This window comes from Pavona decussata, unplaced genomic scaffold (assembly GCF_977016875.1).
Source record: "Pavona decussata unplaced genomic scaffold, jaPavDecu1.1 SCAFFOLD_381, whole genome shotgun sequence".
Lineage (NCBI taxonomy): Eukaryota > Metazoa > Cnidaria > Anthozoa > Scleractinia > Agariciidae > Pavona > Pavona decussata.
The window spans coordinates 1,795,001-1,814,086 of record NW_028145755.1 but is presented as its reverse complement, the minus strand read 5'-3'; the positions used below and the strand labels follow the sequence as shown (position 1 = coordinate 1,814,086).

Below are 19,086 nucleotides of genomic sequence, written 5' to 3'. Positions count from 1 at the left end.
TAGGGGAAAATAAATCTAAATTAAACAAGTAATTATTTTGGTTGTTAAATGTTTGGGGGAAGGGGGGAGGAGAGGTATAAAAAATGAGTCCTGATCGTGGTGACATTTAATCCTTATTCTAGACAAAATACAACCGAAGTAACTAGGGGAAAATAAATCTAAATTAAACAAGTAATTATTTTGGTTGTTAAATGTTTGGCTCCTGGTTTGGGGGAAGGGGGAAGGGGAGGTATAAAAAATGAGTCCTCTTGTCGTGGTGACATTTAATCCTTTTTATAGATAAAATATAACCGTAGTAACTAGGAGAAAATAAATCTAAATTAAACAAGGGAAGGTATAAAAAATGAGTTCTCTAGTCGTGGTGACATTTAATCCTTTTTATAGACAAAATATAACCGTAGTAACAAGGGGAAATAAATCGAAATTAACAAGTAATTATATGATTCCTTTTCATGGCCTTATATATTTAGCAAATAATACTGAATTTTGCATACTTTCATTTGCCCATATCTTGCAGTAATTATAAGTGATTTTATAATCACTTATTTGCTGATAAAAATGACTTAGAGAAATTCATAATTTTTTATCCATCCAACGAGAAGAAATACAGTGTATATGTTCTTCTTGTGGAGTGATACTAAGTTTAGTCTTTATAATCCCCAAGAATGCAGGTGATAAACGAGGTCCAGTCTTGAAGGATTCAGCGACTCGAAACAACTCTCATTTACATGTTTCAGCCATTGTTCAGCAAAAACCAGTGATAAACTGTGTTTGCAAGGACCACCGTGACAAAATAAAAGTACCGGATCCTGTAGTGAAGGATCTAATTAGCAAAAAAATTGTAAAACAAATAATCTAACAAAAGAGCGAGGCTAATTTCACGGTCAGGGAAGTATATAGTATATAGATTAATTGTTCAGCAAAACCGTACCTGCGGCCAAAAAAGTTTCATTTGTCTCATTTGGGAAAATTAACCTCAGGTCCCCTGAAAAAAAAAATTGCCCGTACGCCGATGTGTCATGGAGTCCTTAAGCAATTGTTAAGTTTTCCGTTAACTTATCTACTAAATTTTAAGAACTGGCGTTAATGCAGCTTCAAGGTTTCATGACAGTCAACAAACAACTCATGAAGGGCAACCCTTGGTATAAAAACTTTAATGGCTATTCATTGAACGAACGAAAGAACGAACGAATGAATAAATGAATAAATAAACGACGAAATGGGGACAGTTGCACTTTTATTAGTTTTTGTGTTTCATTTTTTGAATGTCGCGAAAGTTTTTCCTGGGAAAAGCCTTTGACGGATTTTGCACAAAATTTCCCGAATTTTCAATCTATTAAAGTAAGGAGAATTCATATGTTGACGTGATTGGTTAACTTTTTGGCGCGAAAATTATGCTCCTGTCACAAGGTCCAAGATGGCGGCTGGTGATGGAGACGATCGGTCGACGAACAGAGTTAGTACCCCTAACATGCACAAACGAGACAACGTTTTCGACGAAAATATGACTTCTATCTCATATAAAGACTTTACTTGTCCCATATGTCTACAAATTTTGATTGAGCCTGTTGTTATGCCGTGCGAACACGAACTTTGTAAACCCTGCTTCAAGCAAAATGTCGAGGAAGCGAATTTCCTTTGTCCTCTCTGTCGAATGAGGATATCAAGTTGGGCTAGAAGAAATTCCCGAAATGGGACATTGGTCAACGTAAAGCGGTGGGAACAGATCCAAAAACTTTTTCCTGACAAGTGCCAGAAAAGATTACGTGGGGAAGATGATGAAGATTTGTTCGGTAAGCTTAAGTATTTTGCTTTCGATCGATTTGTAAGCTTATATAAAAACTACTCTGTAAGTCTAAAGGCATGGAACCAGCAATAACAGTCGAAAAGTAAAAGGCGACATTTCCTGTCAACTACACATTTTTCAAGGCGAGTGAAATGTTTTTGTAAAACCCATGCATGCAAGTCATACATGTGAAATCGCTATTTATATGCTAATAAATCAGCTGGGAGAAAAGAGAAATAGGCAATTTTCGATTTCTCGGTCACTGGACTGGATCTAGCTTGCAATTGAAGCTGTTGGGGTGGTGATGGTGGGGGGGCGGGGGGGGGGAATATTAAAAGATATATTTGCATGTGAAACGATTTCCCTGCTTAAGCCTCGTGTGCAAGCTTTGTACAGTCGAACCTGTATATAACGGCCCTGTATTAAGCGGCCACCCTCGATTAAGCGGCCACTTTTTAGAGTCCCGATTTTTCGTGCATACAAACGCTGTATTTGGTCCCTGTATTAGGCGGCCACCTCTATTAAGTGGCCGCGGCCACCCTGTAGCAGTCCCATGTTTGTCTTTCTTTGTTATTTTTACCTGTATTAACCGGCCACCCTTGAATGGAAACCAAGCCATATGCACAGTACCATGGATAACAGGTATTGTCGCTGGGAGTGCCGACAGTCAACGACTTGCTCTACAAACAAAAGTTTCAAATTCTGAGGTGCCAAACGCACGTGTTCCACTTGTTTAAGTCGCTGTAATTCTTACCCTATTCCTATTTCAACTTGAAGAATTTTGTTATATATTGTGTTACTTTTAGTTAGCGCGCATTACCGTTATAACTCCACTTTGATCGTAACAACTATGAAATGACGGAATGAGATATTTTGTTGTGAACTGCAAGTCACGTAAGTAAGTGAGTTAGAAATACAGTACTGTACACCGGACAAGAGTAGAGGACAATTTATTGCACAGTGCTTTTACACAATGTTACGTATATTACACCATTAAGCTACAAGTTGGCACTGAACTTCGTTTAAAGTATTGATCTCTTGAAAGAGTGTTGATTGTGCTATTGTTTTCTTGCATGAAATGTTTTTGTATGATACACCATTTAAATTGACATTAGACAACGCCCAGTGAGTATTTTTAGTGATCCTGTATTAAGCGGACACCTGTATTAAGCGGCCAGTTCCTCAAGTCCCGGGGGTGGCCGTTATATACAGGTTCGACTGTAGTTCCAAATATTATAGTTAAAGTTATAGTTAGTTAAAGGATAATAATGTGCTGATATTATTTCAATGTTTGTTCCTTGTATTATGTGCTTGGCTCATTTGAAATTACTTGCTTGATTAGTCCCTGATTGTGCAGTTATAGAAATATCCATATATCCAAACCCTCCCATAGAAGGACCTTGTAAGTCCCTCCCCCCACCCCACCTCTTTGGCTTCATACCTTCCTTTTAATTTTTTCTTGTTTGAGACCCCCCCCCCCTCCCCTAAACTTTCCAATCTTTTCCAGTTTAAGTTTGTCATCAGTATTTTTATGTCCTGTCATGTAGATTTTCCACCACCAAAACGAACAATATCACAAGATGGAGAACTTCGCAAGGAATATGAAGAGGAACTTAAAAAGGTAAATATACTTTCATGCAAAGAGCATAACTCAAATATGTACTACTAAGCTATTGAAATTGATCACTGATGCTTTAAAACCTTTTAGATACAACAAGCAAGAGAACAAGAGATGAGAGCAAGTGAGGAAGCCATCCGTCAACTGCAAGAAGAAGAACAAAGATTGGTGAGGTCTTTAGAGCACCAGGCAGTACAAGATGAGGAACTTGCAAAAAGGATATTGTCTGAAGAGCGAGAACAGGTAAATGGTTCATCATACTAAGTACAAAATAATTATTACAAAGCTAGAAAATATGGACTGTTACCAGATGGGACGGCCTTGTGACATGTAGAAGGGAGTGAAGTTAAAAGCACTTCTGATCATCACGCTGCAGCTCCTCTACTTTACTAGGTTAACAAAGTTTACACTCTTTACTCTTGGTGCACTTGAGAGAGTTTTTGTCAGGTTGTTTTTCTTTAACTGGGGTCCAGTACAATCTTTGCCTAGTGTGGGAAAGGCATGGTCGCTCTTTGCCATCTTGCAGCTGGTTTATAACAAGGAGCATTTTGGTTTAACCATAATGGCAAGTGAGGAAGATTACAAAGGTATACACAATGTGAGCAATCTAAATGATATACAAATCAAATGTGATCATTATTGTACTAATACAATGCTATCATTACCATGTAAAATTATATTATTCTTGCTGAATTTTCCAGAACTCACAAGGAAAAGAGAGGCTTTCACAGCCAAGTACATCGGGACCCTTGTCAGTTACTGCAAATGCAAAAACGGGGAAAGGCAAAAAGATTAAACCAAAGAAAAGCCAAGTGAACCATGGCTGTAGAACACTGGACAAATGGTTCTCTCCAACAAGGCAGTCATCTTTTGTAGGTAATCAAGATTCAAGGCATACAGTTGTAACTGACTTATGGTACATTTTAGATAGCTTTTTGTTGTTTTAGCTCAGATTCAACGGAGGTTTTGCATATGGCCTTGAATTCCTTCAGGAAAAGTTGTTCGAATGTTTTTTCAGCTACTTTGTGCTTTGTTTTGTGATTAAGACCAAAATCTTGCCCATAATCAATGGTTTTTATTACAAATAAAGCCAAGCGTGGTATAATGGCCCATATACACACTGTACCATGGCTGCTCAGCCAATCAAAACTCTGGGATTGCATTATCCAATGATTCGTTATTGAATAATATCTGTTAGCATACCTCAGTGACCGACTATCGCGTAACGCGCAATCTGATTGGCTACACAGGTGCTGTCTATCGATCGATAGACGGCAGTTTGTCAGAGCGCGCTCAATTTAGCATGCATCATTGCACAAATTTATGAAATAAAAAGATTTTTTGCATTATAGATCTATCACTGAGGTATGCTAAAACAATTAGACGGCTCGCTCTTGGTTTCTATCGCCTTTGTTAGTTGGCCAACTATCATAGTTGGCCAACTATCAGCCGATAGAAACCTCCAGCTCGCCGTCTAATTGTTAATTATTAGTCCTAGGTAAGTTTTAAATAATTGTTTAGGCCTGTCCACATCAACAGGTTTACAGTTGCCAGTACTGATGCTTGTTGTTACTCTCATTTATAGGCTTTGAAAAGAGAAAATTCAACCTGGATAAGAATCAAAGTTGTTCGACAAGTACTGCAACAGACAAGTCTGGGTTCACTTGCATATCAGATGATGTCAGTGATCTTCACTTTTCACAATTCTTTAATGAAAGGAAGGAACAGGAAGACAAAGACTTTCAGCTTGCTTTGAAACTACAAAAAGAGTTTGATTTAGCCAGTAAGAAGGCTGCAGAGATTGACAGAAAGAAAGGAACTGTTGATGGCTACCTATTGAGAAGTGTCAACGAAAGCGAAATGTCTGAGACTCAAAGTTGTTCTGCTAATTCCAGTTGAATGTACAAAATTTTAATAGTAATTATTTTATAGCCCTGTCCAGGCTAAGTGCTTTAAGAGATTGTGGGGCCAAAGTTTAGTCCTTGCGGATTGTAACATAGTCAATTTGTGTTTGTGCCTGAATGATTGGTGAATGGATATAGTAAAGCCAGAATGAGATTAAAACATAACAATTTTATTTTTTACAAGTTGATCAGCTGGCCAGTAAATATGCTTGCCAGTTCTTTGTTCTTACATGTGTTAAGGAAATTTTACTACATGTTTTTATTTAAAAAAAATTCTGGTGGTTGTTTCACAGTGAAGAATTTGCAGTGTAATAGAAAACAAAAATGTGATACCTGCCTCAACTTGGGTAGTCTTACAAAATACACAAAGTGTTGTACATACATAAATACTGTAAATGTTTTTGAAAAAAGGTTAAATTGTTTAATATTCTTGTCTGAGATAAAAAGTTTTAGTTTCTAACAGTTTTATTGGTTTCTTCATTTTCCAGTAAAAGAAATAAACCAACAGATAATTTAAAAACCAAAAAGGTTCAAGGTTGTACAAAAAACAAACAAACAAATAAAATACACTGTAAACATCAGAGTAATCAAGGTATGTCATTGATTGAAGAAGCTGTGTTGATTAAATCTGTTGTTCGGTTTTGTTTTCATGCCATTTCCTAGCATTGTTAACATGCTGTAAGAAGTAGCATTAATAAAATAAGGGCGGGGAATTGCTGCCTGCGGCACCCCTTCAGCCCTGTGCTGGAGCCCCGTCAGGGAGGGGACATCTTGACATTCTGGACTGGATTTTACGCCAGGACATTACCCCAGGTCGATGTCTGCCCTGCAGTACAGGCATGAGGCACCCCCTCGGCATGGCGCCATGTGCCGAGGCCCCTCATCCCTTATGCAGTCGGGGGGTCCTATCCCTATCCGAGCCTTGCCAGTACATTCCCTGCCCAATCTTGCCCATCAATAATTATTGTCTGTTGTGTTTATTGCATGCCTTTACATTAATCTGTGACTTGCTAACATTGAAAAATGGTCTACAATGATCATAGCAAACAAGTCGTAGCTTTTTGTCAAAGATTGTTCTGTGTAGTAAACATGATGATTGTACATGTATCCTTTCCTCAAATAATAAGCTTGCACAGTTTATTTAAGCCCTAACAGTGATTGGCATCAAATTTCGTATTGCAAAATCAATGCTTATTCAACCCCTGAAGTCATGAGAATTAAAGATATGATCACCCAACATGAATTTTCTTCATATTTTAATACTTTAACAATTTCTCACCAGGACTATAATAAGAAAAGTATGGGGACAAGATAGGAGAATTTGTTCTTTGATTTTGTGAAAAGAGACCCTCTAAAATCTCCAAAGGAGATCAGGGCCCTCGAAAGCTAATTTCTAAAATAAACCCTAAGCCTATAGTGATTTTTAAACCAGGTATTTATTTTAGACAAGTTTTAGAAACATTAACACTGTTGCAATGCCTTTTGGTGGAAAGAAAAGAATAGCATTGCACTGATTATTCAAGGAATAAATTAGATTAAGGGGCATCCACCATTCAAGAGAATTCTATTTCTAACACTTTCTGTTCATAGTTGGAAATCTCCGCTCTCAACCCCAGTTTCAAGTTCTTCTTTCCACAAACTGGAAATTCACAACACGGTGCTTAGTGATTTTGTTGCTTACACATCACTTGCACATCTGTTGTGATGGGCTCATTACTTTGGTTTTGATTTACAAAGTACAGTAGAATGACAAATGCTTTTGAGACAAAAAGCTCTAATTCTAGAGTAGGACCACCTTTTCCTTACAACTATTCACAATGGGCTAAGCGACATTAATGTAAATTGTTGAAAGGAACACCCCCGGGCCTTCATGAAATTTCTTGATCATCAGAGTCCGGGTATGAGTCAACAAATGATGCCAACATTTTAGAAGTTTCATCAGAATCACTATCCTGAAAAAAGAAAGAAAACAGAAGTTAACCCTTTAAACCCTAAATATATCAAAGAAAAAATTCTCCTATCTTGTCTCCATATATTTCTTATAAAAGTACTGTGGAGAAGTTATTAAAATATCATGAAAATTCACCTTTGGCGATCATATCCTTAATTCCCATGACTTCAGGGGTTGGATAAGCATTGACATTACAAGGAGAAATTTGATGCTGATCACTGTTATAAAGGGCTAACAGGTAAGTTTCCAACCTATCTTTCTAAAGGGAGCATGTCAGCTCCTTGCATACTTTGTTAATAAGTTGTTGCATAAACATTTTTCTACCACTTTCACAGTTGTTCCAGACATACAAGAAAAGGTTCCAATTTATACAAAACCGGTAAACTTTCCAACGGTTTTTGAAAGCAGGTCTGTGCAGTGAAACATGTGAGTCCATCTTAGTTGTTTCTTAGTGGTCCATATAGCAAAATTTGGAAACCAATCAGACTGCTCTTTTCTCATCCTGAACCAGTTTTTTTGTAAGGTGACTATTGCTCTCCTGTGACAGGATTTGCTGCATACTATTATATGGTATAAGTTAAGTTGAAACTCTCAATAAAACTACATTACTGTTACCATTGCATTGCTAATGCATGCAAGGAACCATGGACTTGGTTATGCTTACCTCAATGGCTAGGTCTTTGTTCTGCTCCTCAGTCCCTCCAGAGAGATGATCTTTGCTTGGTGTCGGGGGACCATGATTATTTTTGTACATTTGTTCATCAGACACATTGGAATTATCATTGACTCTTCTTCTCTTGGGATCAGATTTCCCAAGAGTTTCGATTACGTCATGCTGATCTCTTTTCTGGTGAAAAGAAATGCTATCCTCTCCTCCTTTCTGGTTTATTGTTCCACAGTCAGAATTTGATGACAAAGTGTTACTTGTATTAGCTGTAATGAATCCCTCCTTATTAAGTAGTTGTGCTGTCAGGGATGTGTTTGAACTTGAAGCACTGAGCAGAACACTTGATGTTTCACTGTTAATATTTACTGCTGTTACATTTCCTGCCTTACTGCATTGTTTTTCATTTTCAGTGACTTGGCTTTGAATGTCATTAATGTTAGAGTTTTCAACACGCCTTTCTGCTGTATCATCTTGACTATCTTCCATAGATTTATTACTGATAATCATTAAAGGTGTACCAATATCATTTCCGCCTTCAGGAACCTCTCCATATCCTGTGACATTTTGCTCTATTTGTGAGTAACCAACACTATGCACATTTCCAAATGCTCCTCTGCTTAAAATACTTTGTTGTGATGAAACAGTATTTTCACTTGTCATTTGATTTAGTGAACTTGGTGATTGCAATTCAGAGATACCTTGATGATGGGACCCAAGCACTGGATCATTATCAGAAGGGTGCTCAGGAGAGCCAACCAATAATGGCCCAGGAGCAGAGCACACTTGTGGGAAGGACCTTGGATGGATGATGGAATTAGTTACAGCTAAGGCTTCCCAGCAAAAACTGGACACCTAAAAATAAAAAATAAATAAATAAAAATAAAAAATCAGTTGACCAAGGATATGATCTCTAAATACTTCTCATTGTGGCATAAAAATTCACTGTCTATACATACAGAACAGTTACACATCTACTCTCCCAGTTCCCACCCATTCTCTCCACCCACATATCTCTCAGTTCCCTCCCATTCTATCCCAGTTCCCACCTCCTTCTTTCCACCCTTTCTCTCTCAGTTTCCACCCCTTCCTTCCCCATTCCCACCTATTCTCTCCCAGTTTGCACCCCTTCTCTCACAGTTTGCATCCCTTCTCTCCCAGTTTCCACTTCTTCTCTCCCAGTTTCGACCCCCTTCTCTCCCAGTTGCCACCCCTTCTCTCCCTACCCCCTGCCCTTTTTCACCTGGGTTCTTCCCCCATACCCTCACCTTGAGATCAGCATCTTGCAGTCCCCCACTGAATAACTTGACAGCATGATTGATAGGTGATGGAACATGAGGTGTATTACTAAGTAGACAACACAGAAGAACATGGTACAATGCCTGCCGACACTCAGCGCTGCTGAATGGTATGGGATACGAGGGGTATGGTGACTGCTGACACTGAATAATCAACTTTATGATGCACACTTGAACTTCCTGAAAAAAATTAAAGTTCTGTAATGATTAACATAATTGATGTTAAGACTCTTGAAGTTCACCGCAGCCTGTTCTCTCATTTGTTGTACACATTTGTTGCCGAGTTTATTTACCCACAACCTTGAAGAACTCACCAAACAAAATCTCTCTCTAATATCCATCTAATTCCTTACCATGTTACAAATTTTACTCTTCCAAGACCTTGTTTATGTTAGTGGTTTAAGAGCAAAGGAGAGATGTATGATCGTATAGTTGGAGGTACAAGTTGGAGAACATATTGAGTGGTCCTACGTTTTTCCAAAAACTTAACATTTACTGACCCTAAATACATCTTGTGGAATGTCTCTTCCACCAGCAATCAACAATGCAGATAAAGCTGTTGATGACAAAAAAAATAACAAATGATAAGTTAATCTTGATTTTTAGAAAAAAAAAAAACAATTAAAAGAGAAATTTACAAACCTTATTCCCATCACAAAAACAAACCCCTCTTTGGCAGAAATTCGAGCTTAAACTTCATGTACTATCCAAATATACCTGGTAACTCTCACACTTTATGCATCAGTCTCCACCCAAGTTTGTGAAATAAGGCTCACAAATCATTCTAGCCATGTTAGAAGATCTCAAAACAGATTTTCTTTGGGTCAGTAACACAGGCATATCCCAAAAAATAAAATCCTAGTTCTCCCAACAAGAGTCTAAACTTTTGATCTTCTTATGAATCTGGCAAATAAAATGTATTTGGGGTTATATTTGGAAATTTGCTTCAAATTTGGAAATCTTCAGACACATCATTTGGAACCTAGCAGGACATGTTTAGAAATCTTTGGAAGTCTTGGCAATGAAAGGATGAAAGTATGAATGCCATGCACAGCGCAATGGTTTCACAAGAAACGTGAGCTTACTAGGTCTACAAGACCATTGAAAGTTAGCAATGAAAATCACCCTTTTAATTAATTAAGAAGTGTCAAATGAATTAAAATCATACTTCAGCCTTGTATTTTACCTCTAAGAGCTCTGTACGTTACCATCTCATTAGCTTTCATATCAAACTTTTGTTGGCCTGCAGAAACAAGAAGGACAACTTGACAATTAAAACATTAATCACACATATAAAACCAAAAAGAAAGGCAGCACAGTTTGAACAAAAACTATCTCAAATACATACCTGTCAGTAACTGGTCAACATCATCTTGTAATTTTCTTTTTTTTGCCTGGGAATCAATACAAGACAGCTGCTGGTGTACACTGTTTTACTCTTTTTTTTTTTTTTAACAAGGTAAAGCAATTTACCAAGAGGGGGAAGGGTAAAACAACATGATGAAGTGAGTGAGAAGTATATGACAGCTATTTGGCATGAAGTGCAAAGCATAAATAAAATACCAGTAGTAAGTTTCCTGTAGTCTTTTCATGTATGGAAAAGATGTCTTAAAAAGTTCATAGCTTTTATTAGGTTTGAAGCTGTGACCTTCTTGTTGGCAGTCCAATTTTTATTATGTACCAACTGAACTATAAATCCTCATATCCTGGCATCATATTGTGATCAATATACTTTATTATTTTCGGTTCATACCTGCTAATATCATGTATAGTGGATAGTTACCTTTTTTGATATTGGTGGGTTTCCAGCATTGGTGGATGGCAACAGCTAAAACAAGTAAAACAGTGCTATTATCCTTCAAGCCCTAACAGTGATCAGCATCAAATTTCTCTTTGTAATATCGATGCTTATTCAAACCCTGAGGTCATGAGAATCAAGAATATGATCACCCAAGGTGAATTTTCATGATATTTTAATACCTTCTCCCCAGTACTTAAATGAGAAAAGTATGGGAACAAAATAGGAGAATTTGTTCTTTGATATAAGGGCTTAGAAGGGTAACATCAAATTTTGCATCGGTCTGGTTTTCTTTTGTCAAGTAAAAAGCGCCGAGCAAAAGGAGTAAAGAAGCAAAACAAAGTACCCAAAGAAAATATCTGAAAATATTAAATCTTTAATGATAAATTATATTGACCACATTACCTTGGTTTGACAGATTAAAGGCTTTATGTCATCCACAAGATGTTGCATCAATTTAGCCACCAGTCCACCCCCCTCAGGCAGGCTGTTTGTCACCTGGACCCAGTGCTCGAGACACAGATACACAGAACACCTTAGATGCCTAATAAGGGCATATCAAAACAGACAAGGTCAAGGCAAAAAGAAAAGAAACCTGGCTTCTAGCAAACACTTTCATGCCAAGAGTTCAGTCTCCACTCATTTAGCAACTAATTTTAATTAGCAACTTTTGGCTCTGTTTATCAGCAGTATTTTTCAGAGGTACTGTTTACTACAATCTGTAAGATGCTTCCAATTTTTGAGCCTTTTCATGGTTAGTGTGACCATTCAAATGAAAGCTACTGAGCAGTACTTTCCTGTGGTGCTGTTTATTATGCTGTATAAGGTGGTTCTAGCTTTTGAGTCTGTGGATGACATCCTAAAGTGTGACCATTCAAATGAAAGCTACTGAGCCGTACATTCCTGTGGTGCTGTTTATTGTGCTGTACAAGGTGATTCTAACTTTTGAGTCTGTGGGTGACATCCTAAAGTGTGACCATTCAAATGAAAGCTACTGAACAGTGCTTTCCTGTGGTACTGTTTATTATGCAATACAAGGTGGTTCTAACGTTTGAGTATTTTGAGACTGTACAATATAACATCAGATTGCAAATGATACAGTGAAATGTCTCCAGACCTGTAAGGCTTGTGATGCCCATATTTAGGATCTTGACGTTTTGTCCAAGTCAGTTCTTGTACCAGGATCCTCATCAGTAAGTCACAATATGGCAGCATTAGGCTTCCACATCTGTGTTAATAAAGTGAATCAAGTTAGACCTATCGCAAACATGCTTGCAGTGAAGGAATTCAAGTAGGGGATATCTATTTGAAAGAGCTAGCACCTGGTCTGGGGGGGGAGGGGGGAGGGTCGAGTAGTGGTAATACTCAAGTCCACTACTCCCCCTTCCTCTCCCCAGATTAGGAGCTAACTCTTTCCCAGGGGCACCCCCTGATTTCCTTTACTGTAAACATGTTTGCGATGGGGCTAAGCTGTATCCCAATAAAACATAAGACTGTTGAACCGGTGCTAATGAGACTGGATGTAATGGCCACTGGTATTACTTTAAGTTAACATATACCTTACACGACAACCTTTCAGTTCTCTAACTTTCAAGCATAGATCGATAACCTTCTGTACATCACATAATTAAAATTTTTATGTTACCTTGTTATAAGATTTCTTAACAGATCTACTGCATTTGCATGAATTAGAGGTAAGCTTGCTCTCAACAACACTGATTCAACAATGACTGCATTCTTCTGCAAATGAATCAAACAACAAAAACCAACAATACACATATCAATGAAAAAAATTGCTTAATATACATAAACGTAAAATATTAATGTTCTTTAATTTATCAGTTCTTTTATCTAGGCAAACAAAAAGTTGTTTATACATTACACATTTACAAAATGTTGCAATGTGAATAGTCTAATACTTACAAATTATAAATGTTTTACCTGTATAAGTTTTAAATACAGTTTGTTAAAATAATGCAGAAACATGACAGAAGTTCAGACAGTTAACATATGGAAATCCTTGTAACTATTGTGTAACTAGATTTTATGCAAATCTCATGCAAATTTATGCGCTCTCATATAGAACAGTGGTTCACCAACAAAAACCACCTGCAATGTAACTTACCAGAGAGTCATTCGTGACTGACAATATTCTGGTCAAGAGGGTAATACTGGCATCAATGGGAACTGTAACAACTTTAAGATAGTCCTCCCTGAAATTATGACAAAATTGTGAGTTCAAAACGGATGTTGGTGTAACCTTTCCATTTCCTGCTTTTTTTTTTTTCAATTCCATTAACTAAAACTCATCTAAAACACAGGAGCGGTATGGTATAGTTTGGTATTTTGACAGGGTTAAAAAGTAAACGGCTAAGAAAAAACAACAACAAAAACAAAAGACAAATATTTCACAGGTTCAGGAAAAATCATCCCAGATATCTTTGAATTCACATTTTGGACTAACAGTAATTTTAAAGCTTGAATCATTGAAGATCAAATTATAGAGATATGATTAGAAATAAAATATTTTACAGTGAAATTTCTCCAAAGAGATATGACCATGCATGCTCTCTAATTCCAAACAGCTTTAAGGAGTCTGTAAACCCCCAAAGCCACTTTTTCCAAAGTTTTTGCATAAAACCCCTGATATAAATAAAAATAGAATTATGCACACAGTTGTGTACCTAATCATTGCAGACAGACAGCTTAACAATGTGTTACATCTGGTGATGAGTGTGTGTGTCCGGCTTGGTTCAACTTGTGGAATTTCACCGAGTGGTAATGTCTCTGGCTGAGATGTAGAGTCCTGTGAGGCTCTGGAGGGAACTGAAATAATTTTTTAAACAATTGTGGACTATCATTATTAAGTAAGTCATTGAAATGTTTCATTTGTAAATAGTTATAATTAATTAACATCTACTTATAAAGTTGAACATCTCACATATGCAACCACCAGTCTGGGATCAAAGTCACAGGAGATGGTGATTTGATACCAAAAGATTCTAAATACAAAGTAAGCACAAGTTAACCCTTAAGCCCTAACAGTGATCAGCATCAAATTTCTCCTTGTAATATCAATGCTCATTCAATCCCTGAGGTCACAAGAATTAAGGATAGACCACCCAAGGTGAATTTTTTTGATATTTTATTAATTTCTCCCCAGTACTTTTATAAGAAAAGTATGGGGACAAGACAAGAGAATTTGTTCTTTGATATAAGGGGTTAAAAGGGTTATGGCCGGTGGCTCCTTTAATTTCACTACTATGCATACATTCTGCACATCTTCACATTGTTTGAATAACTAATTAAAAGTTTCTTAAAGTTCTTAAAGACGTGTGGTTACCCCCATTTTTTTGTTGGATTTCAATAGCCCTTGCTAAGATTTGCTTTTCTAACATAGTCATAAACTGGGCAAACATACCTCTGTATTAAAAGGCACCTGACCCTTAAAATTTAGGATGATTGTAGGAGATGATCACTGATTTGAGAGGCTGCTCAGAGAAATTCAACGGATTTAACAAAATACCAAAATTCAGCTTTTGTCAATACTAAGTGACTTATTTACAGTGTGAAGCACCTTACCGTGGCCACGCAACAAACTTTTATTTACAAGTTAGCCTTAAAATACAAAACGACATGTTTTCAATAATTCGTTGTTGCGTCACTTGCCTGTTGACTTTGCAAGGAGGCGTGACCGTTAATCTAATTTACACATCCTGATTAGCTAACTTGTAGAAAAAGTTTGTTGGGTGGCCACGGTAAGGCGCATCGCACTGTAACACACCTGGTTTAACATTTTCGTAAACAGCATCAAGTAACTTGTGAATTGTGTAAAGCACTTTATTCCACTGGGCCTCCCATGGACATGCCTGTTTCTTTCCACTGTTTCCACTTCGACTGCATCTTGGCAACAAGGCATAACAGCGACAGGCACTCTGTGACAGACAAAAAACTCTTACTAAAATAATAATTTTTTCAGGTAGTGTTAAATGTTTTTAAAAAGAAAAATTCATCACACAATAAGAAATTTTAATTAAAAGTAACTACTAACAGATTTCTCACCTTTCTTGTTTCTTCGCTTGGTGAATTTAAGAGAGGTAAAATGAAATTTTCAATTTGACTCTAGAGGCAAATTAAGGTAAAAATAAGTTAAAATCATAATATTTTAAAAATTATATCAAGGTAACTTTGAAAGAGCTATTAGTCTAGACATCAACTGTGATTTATTACAAATACACAAAGTTGTCATACTCTGCCCTTTCACTGACAGACAATGAATGCACATGTCATGTCCTTGGAAAGCAAACTGTCTTTCAATTTTATTGCTATATTTCTGGAATTATAACCTTAAATAATATCCCTATTTTCTGATTTCAATCATTTGATTGCTCGCTAAAACAACTTACAATAAAAGTAATGATAATGATGATGATGATAATAATAATAATTATAGAAAGTTTTACAATACAATTGTAAAACGCAGTTAATGGAACGTGACGCCCTTAGCCCCGGGTGGCATCTCTACGTACTGTACTTTAGACTTATCACCGTATCATTGTCACGTTAGTCAATAGTCACATTGTAATATGTTGCGACATTGTCTGGAGACAAGTTAGTTCGCTTTTTCTGTATGGCTAAACCAGTGAATGGTGCATTCATGTCGCGTTTGCTATGATGTAAAGTCTATCATAAGCATAGTACAACCCTGGCCATTGGCCCTGACATTGAATGCTGTCTAGCTTTAAATGTGCAATAGAATGTTCTAAGTCACACTTGGTTACGACATGGTTTTATCTACTGTTACGCTGTAAAAAATGTACCCACCCTCCCTCCCTTTGGGGGTTGATCTGTGATATAACAAATAAACTTGGGGATGCCTATCGGCGTTTGCGCTTCGGTTAAGTCTGCGTAGCGACTTCCCCAAGCTAAGTTCTCTAGTTCATTTCAATGACTTTTGGTAATATTGACCTGCCAATACTCCGGTCCGACCCAGCAGCGTTGGTGAGATAGGTGAGGCATGATAGGTCATTCAGTTAATTAGGTTTGCGCGTTGCTGGCCTAGATGGCAGCTCGTAGCGCTCTAGTTTTGCGACCTGCCAATACTCTTCTTGGAGTGGCGCTGCTGGCCTAGCTGTGCTGCTGTTGCAGTGCGTTGTTGTGTTTTGTTGTTGTTGGCCTAGGTGCAGCTGGAAGTGCCAGAGAAGTGAGGCCTTAAAATGGTCACGCAATAGAAGTCGCCAGTCACGCCAATCGCCGAGCGGTGTCCCCCAAATTAATGCCAAACGTGTCTTGTGGTCCTTACTTTAGTTTATTACTCTACGTTTCATTAAAGCTTGTGTGTTTGGATACTCTAAACGGAACAGTGACATTAAATAATAATTAGGTCGGGAGTAGTCATGAACATAGGTCTGCCTAAATGACTATTTGCTCTTTTCCCTCAACGAAAACTTTGCCTTGCAGTCTAATTAATAAACAGCCATTGATAATACCGGCACCTACCCTACAAGGTCCAGTTGGGCCAGGGAAGTAGCGAATACAAGAGGACAGGACGGACAACAAGCAAGACATATCCTGTAGAGACAAACATGTTGATAGCATTTAAGAAACATTAGTGTTGCCAGAGATGCACAAGTCCCAAGTATGCCATCAAGTAGGGAAACGGTTGAGGAGCAAATGAAGTTACTGTCACCCTACAGCTGGCCAAAACTGTTAGAAGAAGATGAAACAAAACCAGATGCAATGCAGTGTTTGTTAAGGGAAGCCTAGGTTTAAACCATTCAGCAAGTATTCAAACAACTTTACCATTGATGGTATTTATGCAAGAAAGAAGACTTTTGAATTGAATGATGTGTTTCCAGTTTACTCACTGTGCATTTGTTGGATAACATGGCAGAAATAATGGCAGGAATCACAGAGTTGGACAATTCTCTTGAAAGCTCTGAAAACTGAGAAGATGTTGCCCTGTGTTAGGAAAGGCTTTTTCATTGTAGAAATATGATTGAAAACAAACGCTGTCAGACAATAATTCAACTTAGTTAGCAAGTTACCTCAACTGCATATTGTAGAATATCATCAATGAGTTTACAGCAATATTGGATGACATTTGACTTTTCTGAAGTCTGTAAACATTGAGAAAACAAAAGGACTTAGTTTTAAATGATTGACCATTAAAGTTTGTTTCTGTTGCTCGTGTTATCCCAGTTTAACAGAAGTCCTTATGATAACCACATTCAGACTTCCAAACAGTTTATACTGTAAAGCTTTGTTGGTTAGGTGAAGAGAGCATGTTTTGTAGTGCATAATTTTTGGTTTTAATCAGAACATTAATTTTTTTATGACTTTTTAATAAGGCATGAAAAACAAAAAGGATTTATTAAAATAATTAGGTATGAAGTTCGTAGAAAAAATAGTTTGGGTTTAGAAATCTAGCAGTGGGGGAGGGGGTGGGTTGAGGACAAACTTGCACCCAAAATTTCAGGGAGTACCCCTCTGGAACTTTGCCCCTTTCATCCCATAATTTACCTGTATTAACTGGAGGATCATTCTTATCCATGACGCACAATTCCTGGTGAAAGTATCTGTGTCACATTGTTCAACAGTGATTCCCAGGAGACATATACCTAACCAACTGGTGTAAATACAATAAAATATTCATTTTACTTACATACTACATCGACTGGATACAAGAACAACATTTGTACTAAAATTAAAGACAGAGAGATGGGAACAGTTTTTTTCTTGATGCCTACAGGGGTGGTGTGGGGGATGCACTGCTATGGAATACTCATCCCAAGCAATTGTCAATCAATCAATCAAATTAAAATTAAATTAAATTTTAATACTTATATAGCGCCCTTTAACATCTAAATGATCAAAGGTGCTTTACAATCCAAGAAAGCTAAGTACAAATCAAATCAAATCAAATCAAATCAAATCTTGGTTTTTTGAGGAGAGGGGAAAACCGAAGTACCCGGAGAAAAACCTCTCGGAGCAGAGTAGAGAACCAACAAACTCAGCCCACTTATGATGCCGAGTCTGGGAATCGAACCCGGGCCACATAGGTGGAAGGCGAGTGCTCAAACACTGCGCCAACCCTGCTCCCCCAATCAATCAATCAATCAATCAATCAATCAATCAATCAATCAATCAATCAATCAATCAATCAATCAATCAAATTTTTTTTAACATGCAAATACAAAATACAAATAGGCAAAAATATAACAAACTAGCAAAAAGAAAATTGGTGAGCATGCCTAAAAGGAACCATAAAACCCAAAATATTTATGGGCTTTACCGATACAAATTACATTTAAATGAAATCTTACTGTAAATGTAAATTATGTCACCGAAATTACCTGTCTGTCTTGGAATTGAGGAACGCATTGACCTTTCCTAACCATCCATCAGGAATTTTCTAAATACAGAGTTAAAGATAAAACGACAGTACCTAAATATGGTGCAAAACGAGGTGTTACGTGGATTGCACGTGGCACGCAAAACACAAGAAAACCTTTACGAAAGGAATCCTACAGCAAAATTCCAGCCCGCACACTAACCTCTGTGCTGAGATGTTGCTTTGCATTTACACAATCAAGGAAAAAGGCTGCGTATGTCTCTGGTTTCGTGTCCAGAAACGAGCTGACCAAAGTGGAGAGTTCCGCCGCCATTTTGTTTTGCTTTGTGAATCCGCTACTTGTCATCAATGCAGTCTCATGTTCAAGACCACAATGCACTCTGATCCAAAGTGCCAACATGGCGGCCCATGGAGGATTTTCTTCGTACTCTCCTGAAGTGAGGGAAAAATTGAGCTTATGGGATGTGAAGGATTCCCCTCTAGCACCTTTATCGGACAAGCAGAGGAACAGTGTACTTGAACTGACCACAGTTGCAAGCGATCGGCCCCTCTTAGATGAGGTAAACTGACTTCAAAACGTCAGCCCGAAGCTACCGAAGTTTTATTATGATTACAAGTTGCAAAGAAGTACATACCTCCTCAACATATAAAGTTACGATCAAACCATACATGTGTTGCCAAAACAATACTTACTTAGATAGGGGATTGACAGG

General features: G+C 37.6%; 3 protein-coding genes across 3 annotated transcripts in view; 2 read left to right on the top strand and 1 right to left on the bottom strand.

Annotated features, from left to right (window-relative positions):
• The first annotated feature begins 1,327 nt into the window (after positions 1-1,327).
• On the top strand, positions 1,328-5,891 carry LOC146452038 (uncharacterized). The gene is made up of 5 exons (XM_085098373.1): positions 1,328-1,793; positions 3,334-3,407; positions 3,495-3,647; positions 4,106-4,280; positions 4,990-5,891. Exons 1-5 carry the CDS (start codon positions 1,418-1,420, stop codon positions 5,301-5,303), a joined length of 1,092 nt encoding a protein of 363 aa, XP_084954499.1. The 5' UTR covers positions 1,328-1,417; the 3' UTR covers positions 5,304-5,891.
• A 656-nt stretch (positions 5,892-6,547) lies between these two features.
• Positions 6,548-18,773, bottom strand: LOC146452037 (proline-, glutamic acid- and leucine-rich protein 1-like). The gene is made up of 20 exons (XM_085098370.1): positions 18,576-18,773; positions 18,375-18,433; positions 17,542-17,647; positions 17,067-17,138; positions 16,887-16,964; positions 16,519-16,590; positions 15,082-15,141; positions 14,804-14,954; positions 13,704-13,845; positions 13,145-13,232; positions 12,665-12,759; positions 12,137-12,247; positions 11,425-11,563; positions 11,005-11,049; positions 10,570-10,615; positions 10,408-10,464; positions 9,722-9,777; positions 9,192-9,401; positions 7,924-8,778; positions 6,548-7,260 (listed from the first exon to the last, which is right to left on the bottom strand). The coding sequence occupies exons 1-20, from the start codon at positions 18,771-18,773 to the stop codon at positions 7,177-7,179; spliced, it is 2,724 nt and encodes a 907-aa protein (XP_084954496.1). The 3' UTR covers positions 6,548-7,176.
• Positions 18,772-19,086, top strand: part of LOC146452036 (conserved oligomeric Golgi complex subunit 3-like) — a 13,911-nt gene continuing 13,596 nt past the window's right edge. The window contains exon 1 of the mRNA XM_085098371.1: positions 18,772-18,933. Within this exon, the coding sequence (XP_084954497.1) occupies positions 18,772-18,933 (162 nt within the window). The remainder of the gene's footprint in view (positions 18,934-19,086) is intronic.